At 47.8% G+C, this 22,286-nt stretch overlaps 1 protein-coding gene across 1 annotated transcript in view; it reads right to left on the bottom strand.

Moving 5' to 3' along the window:
- Nucleotides 1-4,860: 4,860 nt before the first annotated feature.
- The window catches only part of LOC148436302 (uncharacterized), a 30,851-nt gene continuing 13,425 nt past the window's right edge, over nt 4,861-22,286 (bottom strand). Inside the window, exons 6-7 of the mRNA XM_088465058.1 lie at nt 21,709-21,964; nt 4,861-6,008 (exon numbers count right to left, since the gene is read on the bottom strand). Of these exons, the coding sequence (XP_088321184.1) occupies nt 4,861-6,008; nt 21,709-21,964 (1,404 nt within the window). The remainder of the gene's footprint in view (nt 6,009-21,708; nt 21,965-22,286) is intronic.

Raw genomic sequence — 22,286 nt, 5'->3', positions numbered from 1 at the left:
TAGATACCTTCTCTTTTAGATATCTAACCCAAGCTGCCGTGAGGGCGCGAAGAGTAAAAACATTATACTTTTGTTTGTAGACATGAGTGCAAATAGCCTCAACAATGAGACATATTTTTAAATATATAGAGAAAATACAATATAGATCTGTACATGTAAACAAAATCAATAGAAAACAGGGTACGGGGGGATGAAGGTGTAAGAGAGGGAAACAGGACTACTAGAGAGATTAGGACATCTGAAGGATGTTTAAGAGATATTAAAACGAAAATGAGGAGTACCTATCCAAGGTAATAAAGCAAACAAGAAAGAATGGGGTGGGGAGTAAGACCCTTCCGCCGCACATGGGTTCAGTGGAGGAAATACAAGGGTCAAGAGTGGGGGGTGCCCTCACAGGAGAGCCAAGAAGCCTACACTGGGGCAAATAGATGGCCCCTATCATGGAGATAATAAGTAATATTCTCCATTGCCACAATATGCAAAGTTTGCTATTTCAAAGCAGAAAGAGATGGCGGAGAGAGGGTTTTTCCATTGGCGGGCTATTGTTTGGCAGCTACTAGAATATGGGACAACAATTTCTGGGTCCCGTGGGATCAGAGCTTCAAAGAGCTGATTTGTAAGGGTATGGACCGAGGTCCAAAAAGTATTAAGGACCGGGCAAGTCCACCAGATATGGGTAAGAGTACCCCGGAGTCCACAATTTCTCCAGCAGAGGGGTGAGGTAGAAGGAAATATTTGTGAGAATCGCACTGGGGTATAGTACTAGCGGTATTATAATTTATATGTTTCCTTAAACTGTGTAGAAATGGAGGATCTGGCAATAGCCTGTCTCACGTCGTCTCAAACCTCCTCATCTGGTGGCGGGCCAAGGTCTGCCTCCCAAGATTTGTGTGGATTACAAGTTGAAAAAGCAGCATCAATAAGGATACTATAAATTTGGGAAATCATTCCTTTAGGCATGGGGTGGAACCTGCAGAGTCATTCAAAGGGGGTGAGGGTGCGTAGAAGTAAATCTTGTGGCATAGATTGTAGAAAGTGCCGTATTTGGCAATATTCAAAGGGGTGGAGGGGTTGGGTAGAAGCTTTCGACTGTAGTTCTGAGAGGGAAAGCCAATGCCCACCTGAGCTAAAATCCACAGGAAATTTGAGGGCCAGATGTGTCCACCATGCCATGCGGGTCATTTGTAGGCCTGGTGGCTAACAGGGATTGTTCCAGATGGGTGTGAGGGGAGACATAGGAGATGTGATTGAGAAATTAATGGAGTATAGATTCCACAGATGTAGTAGGAATTAAAAAGTAGGTGGGAGGCTGGAGGAGGGGGGGCGGTATCTCTTTTGTAAGCCCCAGAGAGAGGACAAATCTTGAAAATAAGGCTGGCTTCAATGTCAAGCCAGGATGTTGTTCCAGAGGGAGAAAAGGAGGAAGCAATTTTAGAAAAGTGGGTAGCCAAGTAATATAGTTTAAAATCTGGAAGACCCCTACCACTCTCGTAAAAATGCTTTTTAAGAATGGCAGAAGATATCTTTGGGGGTTTACCATTCCAAATAAAGCGGGTAATGCTCTTCTGGATTTTATGGAGAGAGTTGGGACCAGCTTTAGGAAGTGTTTAGAATAGTTAGAGCAATTTAGGAAGGATATTCATTTGAACAGAAAGTATTCTGCCCAGCCACGAAATGACAAGTTTCTTCCAAGAGGTCAGGTCTGCGTGTAGCTTTGTGAAAAGTTGTGGGAAGTTTTCCTGGTACAGCAAGTTATAATGGGAAGTCAGGAAGATCCCAAGGTATTTAAGTTTTTTATGTTGCCATTTAAAATTATAAAAGGACTTGAGGGATTCAGCATCCAAATGGGGGACATGAAGAAGCATGGACTCCGATTTAGAGTAATTAATTTAGTACCCAGAAAGTGCGCTATAATTATCCAGGAGGTCCTAAAGATTGGGCAAAGACATCCGAGGTTGAGTAAGCGTAAGCAGAACATCATCTGCAAAAAGGGCAATTTTAGAGATGTTCCCGGCCTGCACACCCGATGCTAGGATTAAGGCGGACAAGGGAGGCTAGAGGCTCAATTGTCAGGGCAAAGATTAAGGAGAGGGGACATCCCTGTCTGGTGCCGTTGGAAATGGAAAATAAATTGGATGGGATTCCATTAATAGAGAATCTAGCTGAAAGGGCAGAATAGAGGGCCATGACGCCCGTCAGGAAGTCCCCAGACAACCCAAAGGACTGTAGCGCAAGAGACATGAAACCCCAGGAGATCCTATCAAATGCTTTTTCAGCATCCAGAGAGAGAATAATAGCTGGGGATCTCCTGGAGTTAATAATATGAATCAGTTCTACCATCCTGCTGGTATTATCCCGTGGCTGGCGACCTGGTATGAAACCAACTCGGTCATTGTGGACTAAAGAGGGAAGGACAAGATTGAGCCTGTTAGCCAGAATTTTCACGTAAATTTTAACATCCAGGTTAAGCAGGGAAATAGGTCTATAGCTTGCACAAACACTGGGGTCTTTGCCCTCTTTAGGTATCACAACAATTCGGGCCTCAAGCATTTTCGCAGGGAAGGCCCCTCCCTGCAGAACATTATTAAAAAGGGAGTGCAGGTGGGGAACTAGAAGACCTCCAAAATTCTTAAAGTATGCAGCAGTATAGCCGTCAGGCCCAGGAGATTTACTCAATTTCTGCACTTTAATAGATGCTACTATTTATTCCTCTGAGATCTCTGCTCAGTTCATCCAGGGTTTCCTGGGATAATCAAGGGAGGTGAGCAGGAGCAAGAAAGCTTTGGATTGCTGCATCAGTAGGTGGGGTAGAGGAGGGGAGGGAGGCAGACTGCAAGTTATATAACTTGCTATAGTAGTTTTAGAAATTCAGATCGAATGGTGGCAGGGTCATGGAGGTGACTTAGAATTTTTGATCAAGAGAATATTTTTATGGGTCAGGATCTTATCTGCCTTATTGCTTTTTTCGCAAAGTCTGGCGGAGCCATTTCAGGCATTTAGCAGTATGTTGGGAGATAAGGAGGGCAAGGGAGCGGACAGTAAGAAGCTCCTTCAAGATAGAAGGGTCAGGAGATTGTTTGTGGTGGGCCTCCAGTTGTTGGAATTTAATAGAGAGAGTATTAGTACGGGTCAGAAAATCTTTTTTGATTGTGGAGGCCATGCTAATCAGGTGCCCCCTCAGTACAGCCTTATGGGTTATCCAGACAGTCTAAGGGGAGGTATCTGGGAGGGCATTTAACTGAAAGTAGTCCATAAGGTGTTTATTAAGTCGTATGACTATGTCCTGGTTGTGGAGGAGAGTGTCATTCATATGCCACGTCAATGGGCGTGGGCAGTCAGTGATACCTGAAAGGTCAGCTGAGATAGGTGCATGGTCAGACCAGATCAAGGAATAGACCTGAACATTCATGAGATGGAGGGCTAGGTCATGGCTGAGCAGAATCACGTCTATGCGGGAGTAGTAGCTATGTACTTGGGAAAAGGTGTAATCTTGAATTAGTGGTTCCCGAACCCGCCAGGAGTCGTAGAGAAGCTAGGACTTCATGAGATCAAGGAGAGCTTTGGAATTGCGGAGCACCGCTCCGCTGGAGTTGGTGGCCCCCGAGGTAGATCTATCCAGTGTGGGATTAAAGACCGCATTAAAGTCCCCTGATAAAATAAGAGGGCCCTGATTCTTACAGGACAGAAGATTATCTAATTTAGTAAAAAAAAGCATGTTTGTTTTGATTAGGAGCATATGTTAACAATAGTGCACAAAGTGTTGTTGAGAGTGCCTATAAGTATAAGAAAATGGCCCTATTTATCTCGGTGGGAGTCAATCAGATCAAAAGTGAGGTGTCGGGCCATGAGAATGGCAACCCCCCATTTTTTTGTTTAGCGTCACAGGCGTGAAATGGTAGTAGGGTATGCCTTAGAGCGCAACTCTGGGTGGAGGTTTTGCAAGAAGTGGGTCTCCTGTAAGAACACTAGGTCACCTTTGTAAATGTTAAGGGTAGAAAAAGGTTTGGTACGCTTTTGGGGGCTGTTGAGGCCCTTCACATTAAACGAGAGTAGTTTAAGACCGTGCGACAGTCGAAAAGGTAGCTAAAGAAGAAAAAAAAAATCAGAAATGGATAGGTAGGGAGAAAAAGGATATCTTCAGAGATGGAAGAAGATAAAGAATGTCCTGTTGGAAAAGGAGGGAAGACCGGAATGAGGGAGGGGAGGAGGTGCAGCCTACTGGCACCAAGGGCCAGGGCCATAAGTGCTGACAGGGGGAAGGGATGCTATGCATCGGAAAGGCGCATAGGTCAGCAGGCGGGTAGAATACCCTGAGGGGGCACGGCAAAGTGAAGCCGCAATTCTGAAGAGGTGACATAAGAGAGAGGGGGGGAACCCCATAGCCTTAAAATTATAAAAGTAAACATTTTAGCAGAATGTATGTGGGATGTGAGGAGAAAGGAAAAGAAAAAAAAATAGGGTTAAGAGGTCAAAGGTAATGGTATAGGGCATGACTAAATCTCAGTATGAAAAGCAGGAAAGGCAAGGCGGGGGAGTGGGATAGCAAAAGAATATAAGAAACACAAATGAAATAGCATATAGAATAACAAACACATGTCATGAAATAAAACAGCTGTGCAAAACACTTTACCAATCAGTTATCAAACATTAGTAGTTTATATAGAAAAATTAAAGTCTCAGCCATGTGACGCCAGACACGTCTCTTCAGGAATGATAACAGGAGGAACTAAAAAAAAATTAGGCCGGATCCAGGGGCGCATAGCAACATAACAATAGAGAATCTACATAGGGAGGGGCAGATCTCCGTAAATTGGAGGGGCCCATCTCAAAAACAATAAAGACAGTAAACCTTTAGAAAGTTCATGTTTTTTTATGTATTATTTGATGTGTAATAAGATTTGATTTGGCTGTAAAACATTTCCCACACTCAGAACATGAAAATGGCTTCTCACCTGTGTGAGTTCTCTGATGTTTAACAAGATTTCCTTTATCTGAAAAACATTTCCCACATTCTGAACATGAAAATGGCTTCTCACCTGTATGAGTTCTCTGATGTGTAACAATATTTGATTTCATTGTAAAACATTTCCCACACTCAGGACATGAAAATGGTTTTTCACCTGTGTGACTTCTCTGATGTCTAACAAGAGTTGTTATTTGTGTAAAACATTTCTCACACTCAGGACATGAAAATGGTTTCTCCCCTGTGTGACATCTCTGATGTCTAACAAGATGCGCTTTCTGTGTGAAACATTTCCCACACTCAGAACATGGAAATGATATCTCCCCTGTGTGACATCTCTGATGTCTAACAAGATGTGCTTTCTCTGTGAAACATTTCCCACATTCAGAGCATGGAAATGGCTTCTCACCTGTGTGACTTCTCTGATGTATAGCAAGATGTGTTTTGTCTCTGAAACATTTCCCACACTCAGAACATGGAAAAGGTTTCTCACCTGTGTGACTTCTCTGATGTATAACAAGATTTGTTTTCACTGTAAAACATTTCCCACACTCAGGACATGAACATGGTTTCTCCCCTGTGTGACATCTTTGATGTCTAACAAGAGTTGTTATTTGTGTAAAACATTTCCCACACTGAGAGCATGTAAATGGTTTCTCCCCTGTGTGACGTCTCTGATGTGTAACAAGATATGATTTCTTTGTGAAACATTTCCCACATTCAGAACATGGAAATGGTTTCTCCCCTGTGTGATGTCTCTGATGTGTAACAAGATATGATTTCTTTGTGAAACATTTCCCACATTCAGAACAGATAAATCCTTTATCACCTATGTGAGCTGTACTGTGTGTAGCAATATTAGAGGTATCAGGAGAAAATTTCTCATAAATAGAGGGACCAGATGATATATCTGCACTATGACGTATTGGATGCAAATTTAGAGTAATGGGGATGTCTCCTGGAGAAAACTGTCTGATGTTATCTTCCATTTTAAAATGTGGGCTCAAAATAACATCTCCCTCCGAGGTCTTAATTGTGCGTCCATCTATAGGAAAGAATATAAAATGTATGTAAGAATTCTACTACTATTACTTATGCTGGCCATACACGATACAATTAACGGGACGATCCGCCCGATATCGGCGGATCGCCGCGATAATTGTAGCGTGTGGGGGGGCGACCGAGGGTTAAATATTGCTCGGTCGGGCATGCTGGATTGTCTAGCATGCCCGTCCGATGCGATATTTCCCGTTAAACTGTCGGCAGCGGCTGGGCATACACTGCCCGATGCGGCTGACAGTTTAACGGGAAATATCGTTCCTTCTTACGGAAGGAACAGGGAAATGTCTCCTCCCCCGGGGCGGAGCGCAGATGTCTGCCAAATACACTGTGAGAGAAATCTCACAGTGTATGCCCAGCATAAGTTCTCAGTGTTTTGTGGTTTTGTTAATTTTTGCCAGTTATTATGATACATTTACAAAATAAAAAAGATGACTCTTGTCTAAAAATATACAAAGAACCATATCACCCAGCTGTGACAGCCCTCATCAGTTTGCATTGGGTATTTCAGCAATATACTGGAGTGAGGGGTTAAGGCAGCACATAAGGGGTGTATAGTAGTACTGTGCAGCATATACTGTGGGTGTGGGGTATAGGCAGCAGATAAGGGGGTGTATAGTAGTACTGTGCAGCATATACTGTGGGTGAGGGGTATAGGCAGCACATAATGGGGTGTATAGTAGTAATGTGCAGCATACACTGTGGCAGCACATAAGGGGGTGTATAGTAGTAATGTGCAGCATACACTGTGGGTGAGGGGTATAGGCAGCACATAATGGGGTGTATAGTAGTAATGTGCAGCATACAGTGTGGGTGAGGGGTATGGACAGCACATAAGGGGGTGTATAGTAGTAATGTGCAGCATACACTGTGGGTGAGGGGTATAGACAGCACATAAGGGGGTGTATAGTAGTAATGTGCAGCATACAGTGTGGGTGAGGGGTATAGACAGCACATAAGGGGGTGTATAGTAGTAATGTGCAGCATACACTGTGGGTGAGGGGTACAGATAGCACATAAGGGGGTGTATAGTAGTAATGTGCAGCATATATTGTAGGTGAGGGGGACAGACAGCACATAAGGGATGTATAATAGTAATGTGCAGCATATACTGTGGGTGAGGGATATAGACAGCATATAAGGGGGTGTATAGTAGTACAGTGCAGCATATACTGTGGGTGAGGGGTATAGACAGCACATAAGGGGTGTATAGCAGTAATGTGCAGCATATACTGTGGGTGAGGGGTATAGACAGCATATAAGGGGGTGTATAGTAGTACAGTGCAGCATATACTGTGGGTGAGGGGTATAGACAGCACATAAGGGGTGTAGAGTAGTAATGTGCAGCATATACTGTGGGTGAGGGGTATAGACAGCATATAATGGGGTGTATAGTAGTAATGTGCAGCATATACTGAATGTGAAAGGTATAGACAGCACATAAGGGGTATATAGTAGTACTGTGCAGCATATACTGTGGGTGAGGGGTATAGACGGCACATAAGGGGGTGTATAGTAGTAATGTGCAGCATACACTGTGGGTGAGGGGTATAGACGGCACATAAGGGGGTGTACAGTAGTACTGTGCAGCATATACTGTGGGTGAGGGGTATAGACAGCACAAAAGGGGGTGTACAGTAGTAATGTGCAGCATACACTGTGGGTGAGGGGTATAGACAGCACATAAGGGGGTGTACAGAAGTAATGTGCAGCATACACAGTGGGTGAGGGGTATAGACAGCACATAAGGGGGTGTACAGTAGTAATGTGCAGCATACACTGTGGGTGAGGGGTATAGACAGCACATAAGGGGGTGTATAGTAGTAATGTGCAGCATATACTGTAGGTGAGGGGTATAGGCAGCACATAAGGGGGTGTATAGTAGTAATGTGCAGCATATACTGTGGGTGAGGGGTATAGACAGCACATAAGGGGGTGTATAGTAGTAATGTGCAGCATATACTGTAGGTGAGGGGTATAGACAGCACATAAGGGGTGTATAGTAGTAATGTGCAACATATACTGTAGGTGAGGGGTATAGACAGCACATAAGGGGGTGTATAGTAGTAATGTGCATCATATACTGTGGGTGAGGGGTATAGACAGCACATAAGGGGTGTATAGTAGTAATGTGCAGCATATACTGTGGGTGAGGGGTATAGGCAGCACATAAGGGGTGTATAGTAGTAATGTGCAGCATATACTGTGGCAGAGGGGTATAGGCAGCACATAAGACGGTGTATAGTAATGTGCAGCATATACTGTGGGTGAGGGTTATAGACAGCACATAAGGGGGTGTATAGTAGTAATGTGCAGCATATACTGTGGGTGTTGGGTATAGACAGCACATAAGGGGTATATAGTAGTACTGTGCAGCACACACTGAGGGTGAGGGGTATAGACAGCACATAAGGGGGTGTATAGTAGTAATGTGCAGCATATACTGTGGGTGGGGGGTATAGACAGCACATAAGGGGGTGTATAGTAGAAATGTGCAGTATATACTGTGGGTGAGGGGTATAGACAGCACATAAGGGGGAGTACAGTAGTAATGTGCAGCATACACTGTGGGTGAGGGGTATAGACAGCACATAAGGGGGTGTATAGTAGTAATGTGCAGCATATACTGTGGGTGAGGGGTATAGACAGCACATAAGGGGGTGTATAGAAGTAATGTGCAGCATACAGTGTGGGTGAGGGGTATAGACAGCACATAAGGGGGTGTATAGTAGTACTGTGCAGTATACACTGTGGGTGAGGGGTATACAAAGCACATAAGGGGGTGTATAGTAGTACTGTGCAGCATATACTGTGGGTAAGGGGTATAGACAGCACATAAGGGGGAGTATAGTAGTAATGTGCAGCATATACTGTGGGTGAGGGGTATAGACAGCACATAAGGGGTGTATAGTAGTAATGTGCAACATATACTGTAGGTGACGGGTATAGGCAGCACATAAGGGGGTGTATAGTAGTATTGTGCAGCATATACTGTGGGTGAGGGGTATTGGCAGCACATATGGGGGTGTATAGTAGTAATGTGCAGCATATACTGTGGGTGAGGGGTATAGACAGCACATAAGGGGGTGTATAGTAGTATTGTGCAGCAGACAGTGTGGGTGAGGGGTATAGACAGCACATAAGGGGGTGTATAGTCGTAATGTGCAGCATACACTGTGGGTGAGGGGTACAGATAGCACATAAGGGGGTGTATAGTAGTAATGTGCAGCATATATTGTAGGTGAGGGGGACAGACAGCACATAAGGGATGTATAGTAGTAATGTGCAGCATATACTGTGGGTGAGGGGTATAGACAGCATATAAGGGGGTGTATAGTAGTACAGTGCAGCATATACTGTGGGTGAGGGGTATAGACAGCACATAAGGGGTGTATAGTAGTAATGTGCAGCATATACTGTGGGTGAGGGGTATAGACAGCATATAAGGGGGTGTATAGTAGTAATGTGCAGCATATACTGAAGGTGAAAGGTATAGACAGCACATAAGGGGTATATAGTAGTACAGTGCAGCATATACTGTGGGTGAGGGGTATAGACGGCACATAAGGGGGTGTATAGTAGTAATGTGCAGCATACACTGTGGGTGAGGGGTATAGACGGCACATAAGGGGGTGTACAGTAGTAATGTGCAGCATATACTGTGGGTGAGGGGTATAGACAGCACAAAAGGGGGTGTACAGTAGTAATGTGCAGCATATACTGTGGGTGAGGGGTATAGACAGCACATAAGGGGGTGTACAGTAGTAATGTGCAGCATAAACTGTGGGTGAGGGATATAGACAGCACATAAGGGGGTGTACAGTAGTAATGTGCAGCATACACTGTGGGTGAGGGGTATAGACAGCACATAAGGGGGTGTACAGTAGTAATGTGCAGCAAACACTGTGGGTGAGGGGTATAGACAGCACATAAGGGGGTGTATAGTAGTAATGTGCAGCATACACTGTGGGTGAGGGGTATAGACAGCACATAAGGGGGTGTATAGTAGTAAAGAGAAGCATATACTGTGGGTGAGGGGTATAGACAGCACATAAGGGGGTGTATAGTAGTAATGTGCAGCATATACTGTGGGTGAGGGGTATAGACAGCACATAAGGGGGTGTATAGTAGTAATGTGCAGCATATACTGTGGGTGAGGGGTATAGACAGCACATAAGGGGGTGTATAGTAGTAATGTGCAGCATATACTGTGGGTGAGGGATATAGACAGCACATAAGGGGGTGTATAGTAGTAATGTGCAGCATATACTGTGGGTGAGGGGTATAGACAGCACATAAGGGGGTGTATAGTAGTAATGTGCAGCATATACTGTAGGTGAGGGGTATAGGCAGCAAATAAGGGGGTGTATAGTAGTAATGTGCAGCATATACTGTGGGTGAGTGGTATAGACAGCACATAAGGGGGTGTATAGTAGTAATGTGCAGCATATACTGTGGGTGAGGGGTATAGACAGCACATAAAGGGTGTATAGTAGTACAGTGCAGCATACACTGTGGGTGAGGGGTATAGACAGCACATAAGGGGAGTATAGTAGTAATGTACAGCATATACTGTAGGTGAGGGTTATAGGCAGCACATTAGGGGGTGTATAGTAGTAATGTGAAGCATACACTGTGGGTGAGGGGTATAGAGAGCACATAAGGGGGTGTATAGTAGTAATATGCAGCATACACTGTGGGTGAGGGGTATAGACAGCACATAAGGGGGTGTATAGTAGTAATGTGCAGCATATACTGTGGGTGAGGGGTATAGACAGCACATAAGGGGGTGTACAGTAGTAATGTGCAGCATACACTGTGGCTGAGTGGTATAGACCGCACATAAGGGGGTGTATAGTAGTAATGTGCAGCATATACAGTGAGTGATTGGTATAGACAGCACATAAGGGGGTGTATAGTAGTAATGTGCAGCATACACTGTGGGTGAGGGGTATAAGCAGCACATAAGGGGGTGTATAGTAGTACTGTGCAGTATACACTGTGGGTGAGGGGTATACAAAGCACATAAGGGGGTGTATAGTAGTACTGTGCAGCATATACTGTGGGTAAGGGGTATAGACAGCACATAAGCGGGAGTATAGTAGTAATGTGCAGCATATACTGTGGGTGAGGGGTATAGACAGCACATAAGGGGTGTATAGAAGTAATGTGCAGCATATACTGTGGGTGAGGGGTATAGACAGCACATAAGGGGTGTATAGTAGTACTGTGCAGCATATACTGTAGGTGAGGGGTATAGACAGCACATAAGGGGTGTATAGTAGTAATGTGCAGCATATACTGTAGGTGAGGGGTATAGACAGCACTAAGGGGTGTATAGTAGTAATGTGCAGCATATACTGTAGGTGAGGGGTATAGACAGCACATAAGGGGGTGTATAGTAGTAATGTGCAGCATATACTGTGGGTGAGGGGTATAGACAGCACATAAGGGGGTGTATAGTAGTAATGTGCAGCATATACTGTAGGTGAGGGGTATAGACAGCACATAAGGGGTGTATAGTAGTAATGTGCAACATATACTGTAGGTGAGGGGTATAGACAGCACATAAGGGGGTGTATAGTAGTAATGTGCATCATATACTGTGGGTGAGGGGTATAGACAGCACATAAGGGGTGTATAGTAGTAATGTGCAGCATATACTGTGGGTGAGGGGTATAGGCAGCACATAAGGGGGTGTATAGTAATGTGCAGCATATACTGTAGGTGAGGGGTATAGACAGCACATAAGGGGGTGTATAGTAGTAAAGAGAAGCATATACTGTGGGTGAGGGGTATAGACAGCACATAAGGGGGTGTATAGTAGTAATGTGCAGCATATACTGTGGGTGAGGGGTATAGACAGCACATAAGGGGGTGTATAGTAGTAATGTGCAGCATATACTGTGGGTGAGGGGTATAGACAGCACATAAGGGGGTGTATAGTAGTAATGTGCAGCATATACTGTGGGTGAGGGATATAGACAGCACATAAGGGGGTGTATAGTAGTAATGTGCAGCATATACTGTGGGTGAGGGGTATAGACAGCACATAAGGGGGTGTATAGTAGTAATGTGCAGCATATACTGTAGGTGAGGGGTATAGGCAGCAAATAAGGGGGTGTATAGTAGTAATGTGCAGCATATACTGTGGGTGAGTGGTATAGACAGCACATAAGGGGGTGTATAGTAGTAATGTGCAGCATATACTGTGGGTGAGGGGTATAGACAGCACATAAAGGGTGTATAGTAGTACAGTGCAGCATACACTGTGGGTGAGGGGTATAGACAGCACATAAGGGGAGTATAGTAGTAATGTACAGCATATACTGTAGGTGAGGGTTATAGGCAGCACATTAGGGGGTGTATAGTAGTAATGTGAAGCATACACTGTGGGTGAGGGGTATAGAGAGCACATAAGGGGGTGTATAGTAGTAATATGCAGCATACACTGTGGGTGAGGGGTATAGACAGCACATAAGGGGGTGTATAGTAGTAATGTGCAGCATATACTGTGGGTGAGGGGTATAGACAGCACATAAGGGGGTGTACAGTAGTAATGTGCAGCATACACTGTGGCTGAGTGGTATAGACCGCACATAAGGGGGTGTATAGTAGTAATGTGCAGCATATACAGTGAGTGATTGGTATAGACAGCACATAAGGGGGTGTATAGTAGTAATGTGCAGCATACACTGTGGGTGAGGGGTATAAGCAGCACATAAGGGGGTGTATAGTAGTACTGTGCAGTATACACTGTGGGTGAGGGGTATACAAAGCACATAAGGGGGTGTATAGTAGTACTGTGCAGCATATACTGTGGGTAAGGGGTATAGACAGCACATAAGCGGGAGTATAGTAGTAATGTGCAGCATATACTGTGGGTGAGGGGTATAGACAGCACATAAGGGGTGTATAGAAGTAATGTGCAGCATATACTGTGGGTGAGGGGTATAGACAGCACATAAGGGGTGTATAGTAGTACTGTGCAGCATATACTGTAGGTGAGGGGTATAGACAGCACATAAGGGGTGTATAGTAGTAATGTGCAGCATATACTGTAGGTGAGGGGTATAGACAGCACTAAGGGGTGTATAGTAGTAATGTGCAGCATATACTGTAGGTGAGGGGTATAGACAGCACATAAGGGGGTGTATAGTAGTAATGTGCAGCATATACTGTGGGTGAGGGGTATAGACAGCACATAAGGGGGTGTATAGTAGTAATGTGCAGCATATACTGTAGGTGAGGGGTATAGACAGCACATAAGGGGTGTATAGTAGTAATGTGCAACATATACTGTAGGTGAGGGGTATAGACAGCACATAAGGGGGTGTATAGTAGTAATGTGCATCATATACTGTGGGTGAGGGGTATAGACAGCACATAAGGGGTGTATAGTAGTAATGTGCAGCATATACTGTGGGTGAGGGGTATAGGCAGCACATAAGGGGGTGTATAGTAATGTGCAGCATATACTGTAGGTGAGGGGTATAGACAGCACATAAGGGGGTGTATAGTAGTAATGTGCAGCATATACTGTGGGTGGGGGGTATAGACAGCACATAAGGGGGTGTATAGTAGTAATGTGCAGCATATACTGTGGGTGAAGGGTATAGACAGCACATAAGGGGGTGTATAGTAGTAATGTGCAGCATATACTGTGGGTGTTGGGTATAGACAGCACATAAGGGGTATAACAAGAGATATGGTAAGAACTTACCTTTGTTATCTCTGTTTCTACGAAGTCCATAGGGTCCACAGGGTTGACTTTGGGGTATAGCTGGATCTGGATCAATGGGCACCACGCAGTTAAAGCTTTAGCTGCTCCCAGGATGCACTTGGGTCCGTCCTCCTCTATACCCCGCCCCCGGCCACAGCACCTCAGTTGGTAAGCAGCCAAGGCCGGAGGAGGAGACTAAACAGAGAGAAGGAAGACTGGAACACACAAGAAACCATACTCAGAAATGGGAGACGGAAAACCGGTGACCAGCCACACAGCCCATTTGAAGCCAGGTGCGTCAGGGCGGGCGCCCTTTGGACCCTATGGACTTCGTAGAAACAGAGATAACAAAGGTAAGTTCTTACCATATCTCTTGTTTTCTACTTCAGGGTCCATAGGGGGTCCACAGGGTTGACCTTGGGGATGTCCCAAAGCAGTACAACTAAGGGCGGGGACGCTCCTGTGCTGAAAGGAGTACCCGGCGCCCAAAGGATGCATCCTGAGAGGCGAAGGTGTCAAACGCATAGAACCTCAAAAACGTTTGAATTGAAGACCAAGTGGCCGCCTTACACAGCTGAACAGCAGAAGCGCCACGTCTAGCAGCCCAAGAGGGACCCACAGAACGAGTGGAATGAGCCTTAACAGAGGCTGGCACAGGTAAGCCCTCCTGTGCATAAGCCTCACAAATAACGGAATGAAGCCAACGGGCTAACGTTTGTTTGTTGGCAGGCCAACCCCTCTTGTGAAAACCAAAGAGGATAAACAAGGAATCAGACTTCCTAACCGAAGCCGTCCGGTCTACATAAATTCTAAGCGCCCGGACCACATCTAAGGAAGTCTCACCAGCTGAAAGATCAGGGGACTGAAAAGCTGGCACAACAAGTTCCTGATTAATGTGGAACTTCGAGACCACTTTGGGCAAAAACTCAGGACGAGTGCGGAGCACCGCTCTGTCCTGGTGAAAAATCAGGAAAGGAGGGCGACAGGAAAGCGCCCCCAATTCAGACACCCTCTTGGCCGAAGCAATTGCCAGGAGAAAAACCGTCTTAAATGTCAGCCATTTGAGCTCCACCGCCTCAAGAGGCTCAAACGGAGGACCCTGCAGGACCCGTAGCACCACCGCCAAGTCCCAAGGAGCCACAGGAGGCACAAAGGGAGGCTGGATCCTGAGAACACCTTGGAAAAAGGTGTGAACGTCTGGTAGTATTGCAATCCGCCGTTGAAACCACACGGACAAGGCGGACACATGAACCTTCAGAGATGCAAGGCGTAAGCAGAGATCCAATCCTGACTGAAGAAATTCCAAGATCCTAGAAACTCGGAACACCTGAGGATCATAATGTCTGGACTCACACCACTGAAAGTAAGTGTGCCACACTCTGTGATAAATCCGTGCTGAAGCAGGCTTGCGTGCCCTGAGCAAGGTACCAATAACCGAACTGGAGAAGCCCCGAGACCTCAAGACGGCTGTCTCAAGAGCCACGCCGTCAAAGACAGCCGACCCAGATCCGGGTAAAGGCAGGGCCCCTGAGACAACAGGTCCCGACGCTGAGGAAGAAGGTACGGAGCGTCGATGGAGAGGCTCCTGAGATCGGAGTACCAAGGACGTCTGGGCCACGCCGGAGCTACCAGCACGAGCATGCCGCCGTCCTGCTTGAATTTCCGCAGAACCCGAGGAAGCAGGGATATCGGAGGAAACAGATACGCCAGGTGAAACGTCCATTTCACCGACAGCGCGTCCACCAGACTTGCGCCTGCGTCTCTTGTCCTTGACCCGTAAACGGGCAACTTGTGATTGTGACGGGAGGCCATCAAGTCCAGCTCCGGCAGTCCCCACCTGTCCACGAGTAGCTGAAACACCTCTGGGTGAAGCGAACATTCCCCGGGATGCACGTCGTGACGGCTGAGGAAGTCCGCCTCCCAATTGAGGACTCCGGGGATGAAGACTGCCGAGATCGCTGGAATGTGACCCTCCGCCCAAGTCAGGATACGAGACACCTCCGACATCGCTGCCTGACTGCGAGTTCCGCCTTGGTGGTTGATATACGCCACCGTGGTGGCGTTGTCGGACTGCACCTGTACCGCCCTTCCGTGAAGAGCGGGGCCGGACGACTGCAGGGCCCTGTATACTGCCCGCAGTTCCAGGATGTTGATGGGGAGAAGTGCTTCTTCCACTGACCAACGACCCTGAAGCGACAAAGAGCCGGTCACTGCCCCCCAACCCCGGAGACTGGCATCCGTCGTGAGCAGGACCCAGTCCGGGATCCAAAATGGGCGCCCCTCGACCAGATGACCTGTCTGAAGCCACCAAGCCAAAGATTGCCGAACGTCCGGAGACAACACCAGCACCTGAGAGCGGATCCGGTGAGGTAACCCGTTCCATTCTGGTAGAATCAGCCCCTGCAGGGGCCGGGAATGGAACTGGGCAAATTCTACCATGTCGAATGTCGACACCATGGACCCCAGAACTCTCATAGCCGAATGGACCGACAGGCGGCAACGGCTCAGGCAACTGCGTATCCGCAGCTGTAGGGAGGCGACCTTCTCCGGAGTCAGGAAGATCCTTTGCTGACGCGAATCCAGCAGGGCTCCCAAATGAACCATCCGCTGTGATGGAATCAGGGAGGACTTTTTCCAATTTATCAACCACCCGTGTGCTTGCAGGCAAGCGATCGTCAGGTGGAGATGTTGAAGCAGTACCTCCGGGGAGCTCGCCAGCAACAGGAGGTCGTCCAGATACGGCAGCAGCCGTACATTCTGGTTCCGAAGATGTGCGGCCATGACCGCCATAATCTTCGTGAACACCCTCGGTGCCGTGGAGAGACCAAAGGGTAGCGCCCGGAACTGATAGTGGTGTTGAAGGATAGCGAACCTCAGATACCGCTAGTGTGAAGATGCTATCGGAACATGGAGGTAGGCGTCCTGGATGTCCAGGGACACCATGTAATCCCCCGGTTCCATCGCCAGAATGATGGAACGTAACGTTTCCATCCTGAACTTGGGAACTCTGAGGAATTTGTTCAGAGACTTCAAGTTGAGGATAGGGCGATGAGAACCATTGGGTTTCTGCACCAGAAACAGAGACGAATAATACCCCGTCCCTCGTTGTGATAGAGGAACGGGAACAATGACCCCTGCTTTCAGCAAGGACTCTATAGCCTCCTGAACCTGTAACGCCTTGGTCTTGTCCTGAGATGGACTTGTGCAGAAAAACTGGTGGGGTGGTCTGTGCCGAAAAGACAGGGCGTACCCCTGGGAGACCACTTCTCGAACCCAGGCATCCGTGGTGGTATTGTGCCAGCACTGGGCAAATAGAAGAAGTCGGCCTCCCACTCTGAGGTCCCCCAGAGGGAGGCCCGTCCCATCAGGCCGCAGGTTTATCTTCCTGCTTGGAAGAAGGGCGCCGAGCACTCCAGGCTTGCTTCTTGGGTTTAGAGGCAGTCTTACTCGCAGACTGTCTCGGGAAGGACTGACCTTTCGCCTTACCCTGAACCTGAAAGGAACGAAAAGCCGAACTCCGAACCTTAGCAGGCAGTGCCGCCGAAGGGAGGAAGGCCGACTTGGATTTAGCCAGGGTGTCCACTATTTTGTCCAAGTCCGGACCAAATAGTAATTCCCCATTGAAAGGTAAGGCCTCCAGACCTTTCTTTGAATCAGAGTCCGCTCTCCAGGACCGCAACCATAAGGATCGGCGGGCAGACACCGCTGCAGCCAATACCCGCGAGGTCAGCAGACTAGCATCTAAAGAAGCTTCTCCAATGTAAGAAGCAGCGTCCCTCATTTGTCCCAACAACGCCCGCTGGACATCCGGAGCGTCGTCCGGGTAGGTATCTTCCAATGCATTGGCCCACCCCTCAATGGCCTTGGCCACCCAGATGGCCATGGACGGTCGGGCCACCGCCCCGGAGAGGGAGCAAATAGACTTTAAGCAAGTCTCAACTTTCCTGTCCGTGGGATCCTTCAGCGAGGATATCGACGGTAATGGTAAGATGGCGCCCCGAGTTAAACGGGTGACATGGGAATCCACCGCCGGTGGAGTTTCCCATTTTTTACAATGTGCCTCAGGGAAGGGGTAATTAGAAGCCAACCGCTTCTGAGGAAGGAATCTCTTACTGGGCGCCTGCCAAGCTACCGCCATATGATCCGTCAACTGATCCGACAGGGGAAACACCGCAGAAGCCACCTTAGTTTTTTTGAAACTAGGAAACTTCGACTTAGGAACCGTTGCCTCATCCTCTATAAGAATAGCTCGCACCGCCCTAACTAGTGCTCGCACATTAATGGACGACTTGGTATCCATTTCCTGGACCGAGGCGTCCGAGTCAGTGTCATCAGGGACCTCCCCATCATCTGAGGAACCCTCTGAGTCCGATACCTGAGCAGCCCGTGTCATGAGTGGGCGTTTTGAAATCCTAGAAGGCATGTCAGTCTGCAACATTGACTGAAAAGCCGAGGAAGCGGCCGCCAAATTTTGCACGGAGTTGGAGAGCACATCCACCCATGGTGGAGGAGTCGCCATAGGGGCCTGAAAAGGTACCACAGGCTGCTGCGGCACAGGGGAACCCTGTATATACATAGGCAACCCCGCATAGGGACCTACTGATTGAGACCCAGGAGGACTCCGCAATAACTGCGGGACACCCGGGGAATGGGGGATGGTCGGCTGGGGCAACGCCCTAGTAGGGAGAGCAGTCGGGACCGACAGACGGTCCGCAATAGACACCAGCACTTGAGAAAACATCGCCCACGGTGGTTCCTGCGCCAGAGAAGGTCTGGATGGGCCAGGAGCCACCTGGCATCGACTACACAGGCCATCCTGTGACAAATCCTCCCTATCTACTCCTGCAGAACAGCGTCCGCAGGAGGCCAACACCGGAGCCACTGAGCGCTCAACCTCCTCGTCTGACATGACAGAATATATTATATAGTCAAAAAATATATCTAGCAACAGGGCAGAAGAAAACGCACTCACCGGTGTGCTAAACAACAGCCCACAATATGGCACTGTGTAGCACACAACTGTATGTGACGGACCTAACAAATACGTGATTTATATAGGTGAGGTCTGCAGAAACGCCCCTCCCCCACACACCTGTAGGGCTTGTAGGAGAAGTAAAGGGATAGGTATAAGCTGACAGTAAGCGGAAAATAAGCACAGACAGGCAGCACTAGCAAAAGTCACATACCATGCAGGAAGATATACTCACTGCACCTTTCCACTACAATCAACCTGCCCAGATTCAGTGTCTGGGAGGGCTATAGTGCTGTGTACACTGTCCTTATATCGGGGGAGAGGTACACAGGGGGACCGGTCCACTTGCTCCCTGAAGATCTGCGCTGCCACTTGTAGAAAATGGCCCCCAGAGACCTCAGAGGAGGAGTGGCCGTGTAACTGCAGCTCAGCGACGCCAGACTCCGTGCTGAAAGGCGCGCTGAGCTGAGGGGAGGAGCCGCTGACAGGGAAGGCTTCCTCCCCTGGCTAGCATATTAACCCCAGGGCTTGCCGGCATCCCGCTTGCCATATATCCCTGGTGGTCTAGTGGTCCCACGGGTTATTCCTCCTCAGAGGGGGAGCCCGCCGCCACCGCTAGCGGCCCCCGGTCTGTCCCCTAGGACCGGGGGCAAAGGACTGCATGTGCAGGCAATACCCGCGAGCCGCCGCTAATCGGCGACTCGCGGCTTACCTTGTCCCCGGCGACTCCGGCAGCAGTCCAGGGAGGGACCCAGAGTCCGGCTAGTACGGACTCTGGCCTCCCGCCGCGATCCCCAGTGCAGTACTGGCGTCGCAGCGCCAGCGGGGAAGGAAAGCGGCAGCGTGGGCGTCTGCATAGACAGCCCGTCGCTGCCACACTAGAGCCTCTGTTTTAAAATAAAAATCTAACAGGCTTTTTTTTTTTTTTTAAATAAAAATAGAAAGCTTTTGGGGGCTGCTCCTGCAGCCCCCCTGCGCAGGTGACCCGACTCCGGCCGGGCACCAACTCAAACTGAGGTGCTGTGGCCGGGGGCGGGGTATAGAGGAGGACGGACCCAAGTGCATCCTGGGAGCAGCTAAAGCTTTAACTGCGTGGTGCCCATGGATCCAGATCCAGCTATACCCCAAGGTCAACCCTGTGGACCCCCTATGGACCCTGAAGTAGAAATAGTAGTACTGTGCAGCACACACTGTGGGTGATGGGTATAGACAGCACATAAGGGGGTGTATAGTAGTAATGTGCAGCATACACTGTAGGTGAGGGGTATAGACAGCACATAAGGGGGTGTATAGTAGTAATGTGCAGCATACACTGTAGGTGAGGGGTATAGACAGCACATAAGGGGATGTATAGTAGTAATGTGTACAGTTAGACTGTCATGTTGTGTATATGTAACATTACCAGGTGACATATGAAAGGTATTAGAGGAAGTCTATCTGTGGCCGTGTCTTCTGTCTGTCTCTGAGGCAGGAAGCACAGAACAGGTGGAGGGTGCGGATGTCACATATGACTACGAGGAGATAACTAGAGGAAGGACCCCTTATTATCATAGATCCCCCTCCTCATTACCAATCCTCTGAGTTCCATTGTTCTATCCCGGTAACTCTCAGACACTAAGGCACTCACACCACAGGGGGAGTGTACATCACACCAAGCCCCCCTGCAGGGACACCCAATACCAGGGGACACACTAATGAGTTACCTGCACAAGGGTGTACCCCTACATTGTGGGCACTGAGCTGTATTACAAGGACAGGACAGGGGGGGCTGGGGCTCAGTACTGTGTAACGTCCTCTGGGGTGTGGAGTTTAGGCTCCTACAAGGAGATACTGGAGAGCGGAGCTTTGTCTCCTGCCAGCAGGACAGTATTATAGGATGGCACAGTGGGAAGATGTCCCGGCCTTGGCAGTGTTAGGCTGCTGGACTAGGGATCCCCTCACACTTCTGCAGAACATTGCACCTGAGAGTTGTGTCACTGGATGGGCATACAGGAGGTGATTGCAGTGACTGACATCGTCAGTACTTGGGAGTGTGGGTTACTGCCGTACATTGTGTGGGTAACATCTCATCTAGGGGACTGCCGATTAACATGGTGACTGCTTTCGGTACCACTTAGTGTGATGTAATGTATTGTATTACTACCATAACACACAATAAGGTACAGATGTAACTTCCCAGTTTTCTAGTCTGTGCGATCCATTAAGTGTTGACTTTTAAAATGTTTAAATGATAGAGAGCAGGAGAATAATAGGGTCTGATGACTCCTGATGTATGATATAAACCAGAGAGTGTGGGGAGGAGACTGGTCAGATCTCTGGGCTGGTAACACACAGTGACATGAAGTGAGGGGGGGGGAGCAGGAGTATAATAGGGGCTGATGGCTCCTGATCTATGAGATACACCAGAGAGTGTGGGGAGGAGACTGGTCAGATCTCTGGGTTGGTAACACACAGTGACATGATGTGAGGGGGAGAGCAGGAGTATAATAGGGTCTGATGACTCCTGATCTATGAGATACACCAGAGAGTGTGGGGAGGAGACTGGTCAGATCTCTGGGCTGGTAACATACAGTGACATGATGTGAGGGGGAGAGAAGAAGTATAATAGGGGCTGATGGCTCCTGATGTATGAGATACACCAGAGAGTGTGGGGAGGAGACTGGTCAGATCTCTGGGCTGGTAACACACAGTGACATGATGTGAGGAGGAGAGCAGGAGTATAATAGGGGCTGATGGCTCCTGATGTATGAGATACACCAGAGAGTGTGGGGAGGAAACTGGTCAGGTCTCTGGGCTGGTAACACACAGTGACATGATGTGAGGGGGAGAGTAGCAGTATAATAGGGGCTGATGGTACCTAATTCCACCACTGGGCAGACACATTTTACTTCATTAGTTTGTACTAACAGAGGAGGGTGTAGGATAAGACATTTTTGTAGTGATTGAGCAAGGAAAATGTGACTGTTTTCTGTATTAAGTATTTTTTCTCACCTGTGCTAAGATCTGTAAGGATTTCCTTACGCATACACTGCAGATCACCCCTCACATACGTCTCTTCTTCTCCCTCTGTATCTTCTGCCTTCATATCAGTCACATACGTCTCTTCTTCTCCCTCTGTATCTTCTGCCTTCATATCAGTCACATACGTCTCTTCTTCTCCCTCTATATCTTCTGTCTTCATATCAGTCACATACTTCTCTTCTTCTCCCTCTATATATTCTACTTTTATATTAGCCAGACTTTCATACTAAGTAACCCACAAAACAAGAACATAACAGTTAAAAAAAGAGGAGATATGGTAAGACCTTACCTTAGTTATCTCCCTTTCTACGAGGTTCTTAGGGTCCACAGGTGACCTTGGGGTATAGGTGATGACGTAGGCATCGGGCACCATGCAGATCAAACTTTTTTTTCCAGGATGCACTGGTCCCCCTCCATACCCCGCCTCCCAGCCAGGGCAATACTCAGTTTAGTAGCAAGCCAGAGGAGAGTACTGTGAGAGAGAGAAGGAAGTCCGGAACATACAAGAATCACATTCTCGCTAGGAAGGAGACATAGACTGTAGACCA

Source organism: Taudactylus pleione, unplaced genomic scaffold (genome assembly GCF_031769625.1).
Source record: "Taudactylus pleione unplaced genomic scaffold, aTauple2 ptg001839l, whole genome shotgun sequence".
NCBI classification, from domain to species: Eukaryota; Metazoa; Chordata; class Amphibia; order Anura; family Myobatrachidae; genus Taudactylus; species Taudactylus pleione.
The sequence above is the reverse complement of the archived record's forward strand: the minus strand, read 5'-3'. Positions and strand labels throughout refer to the sequence as shown.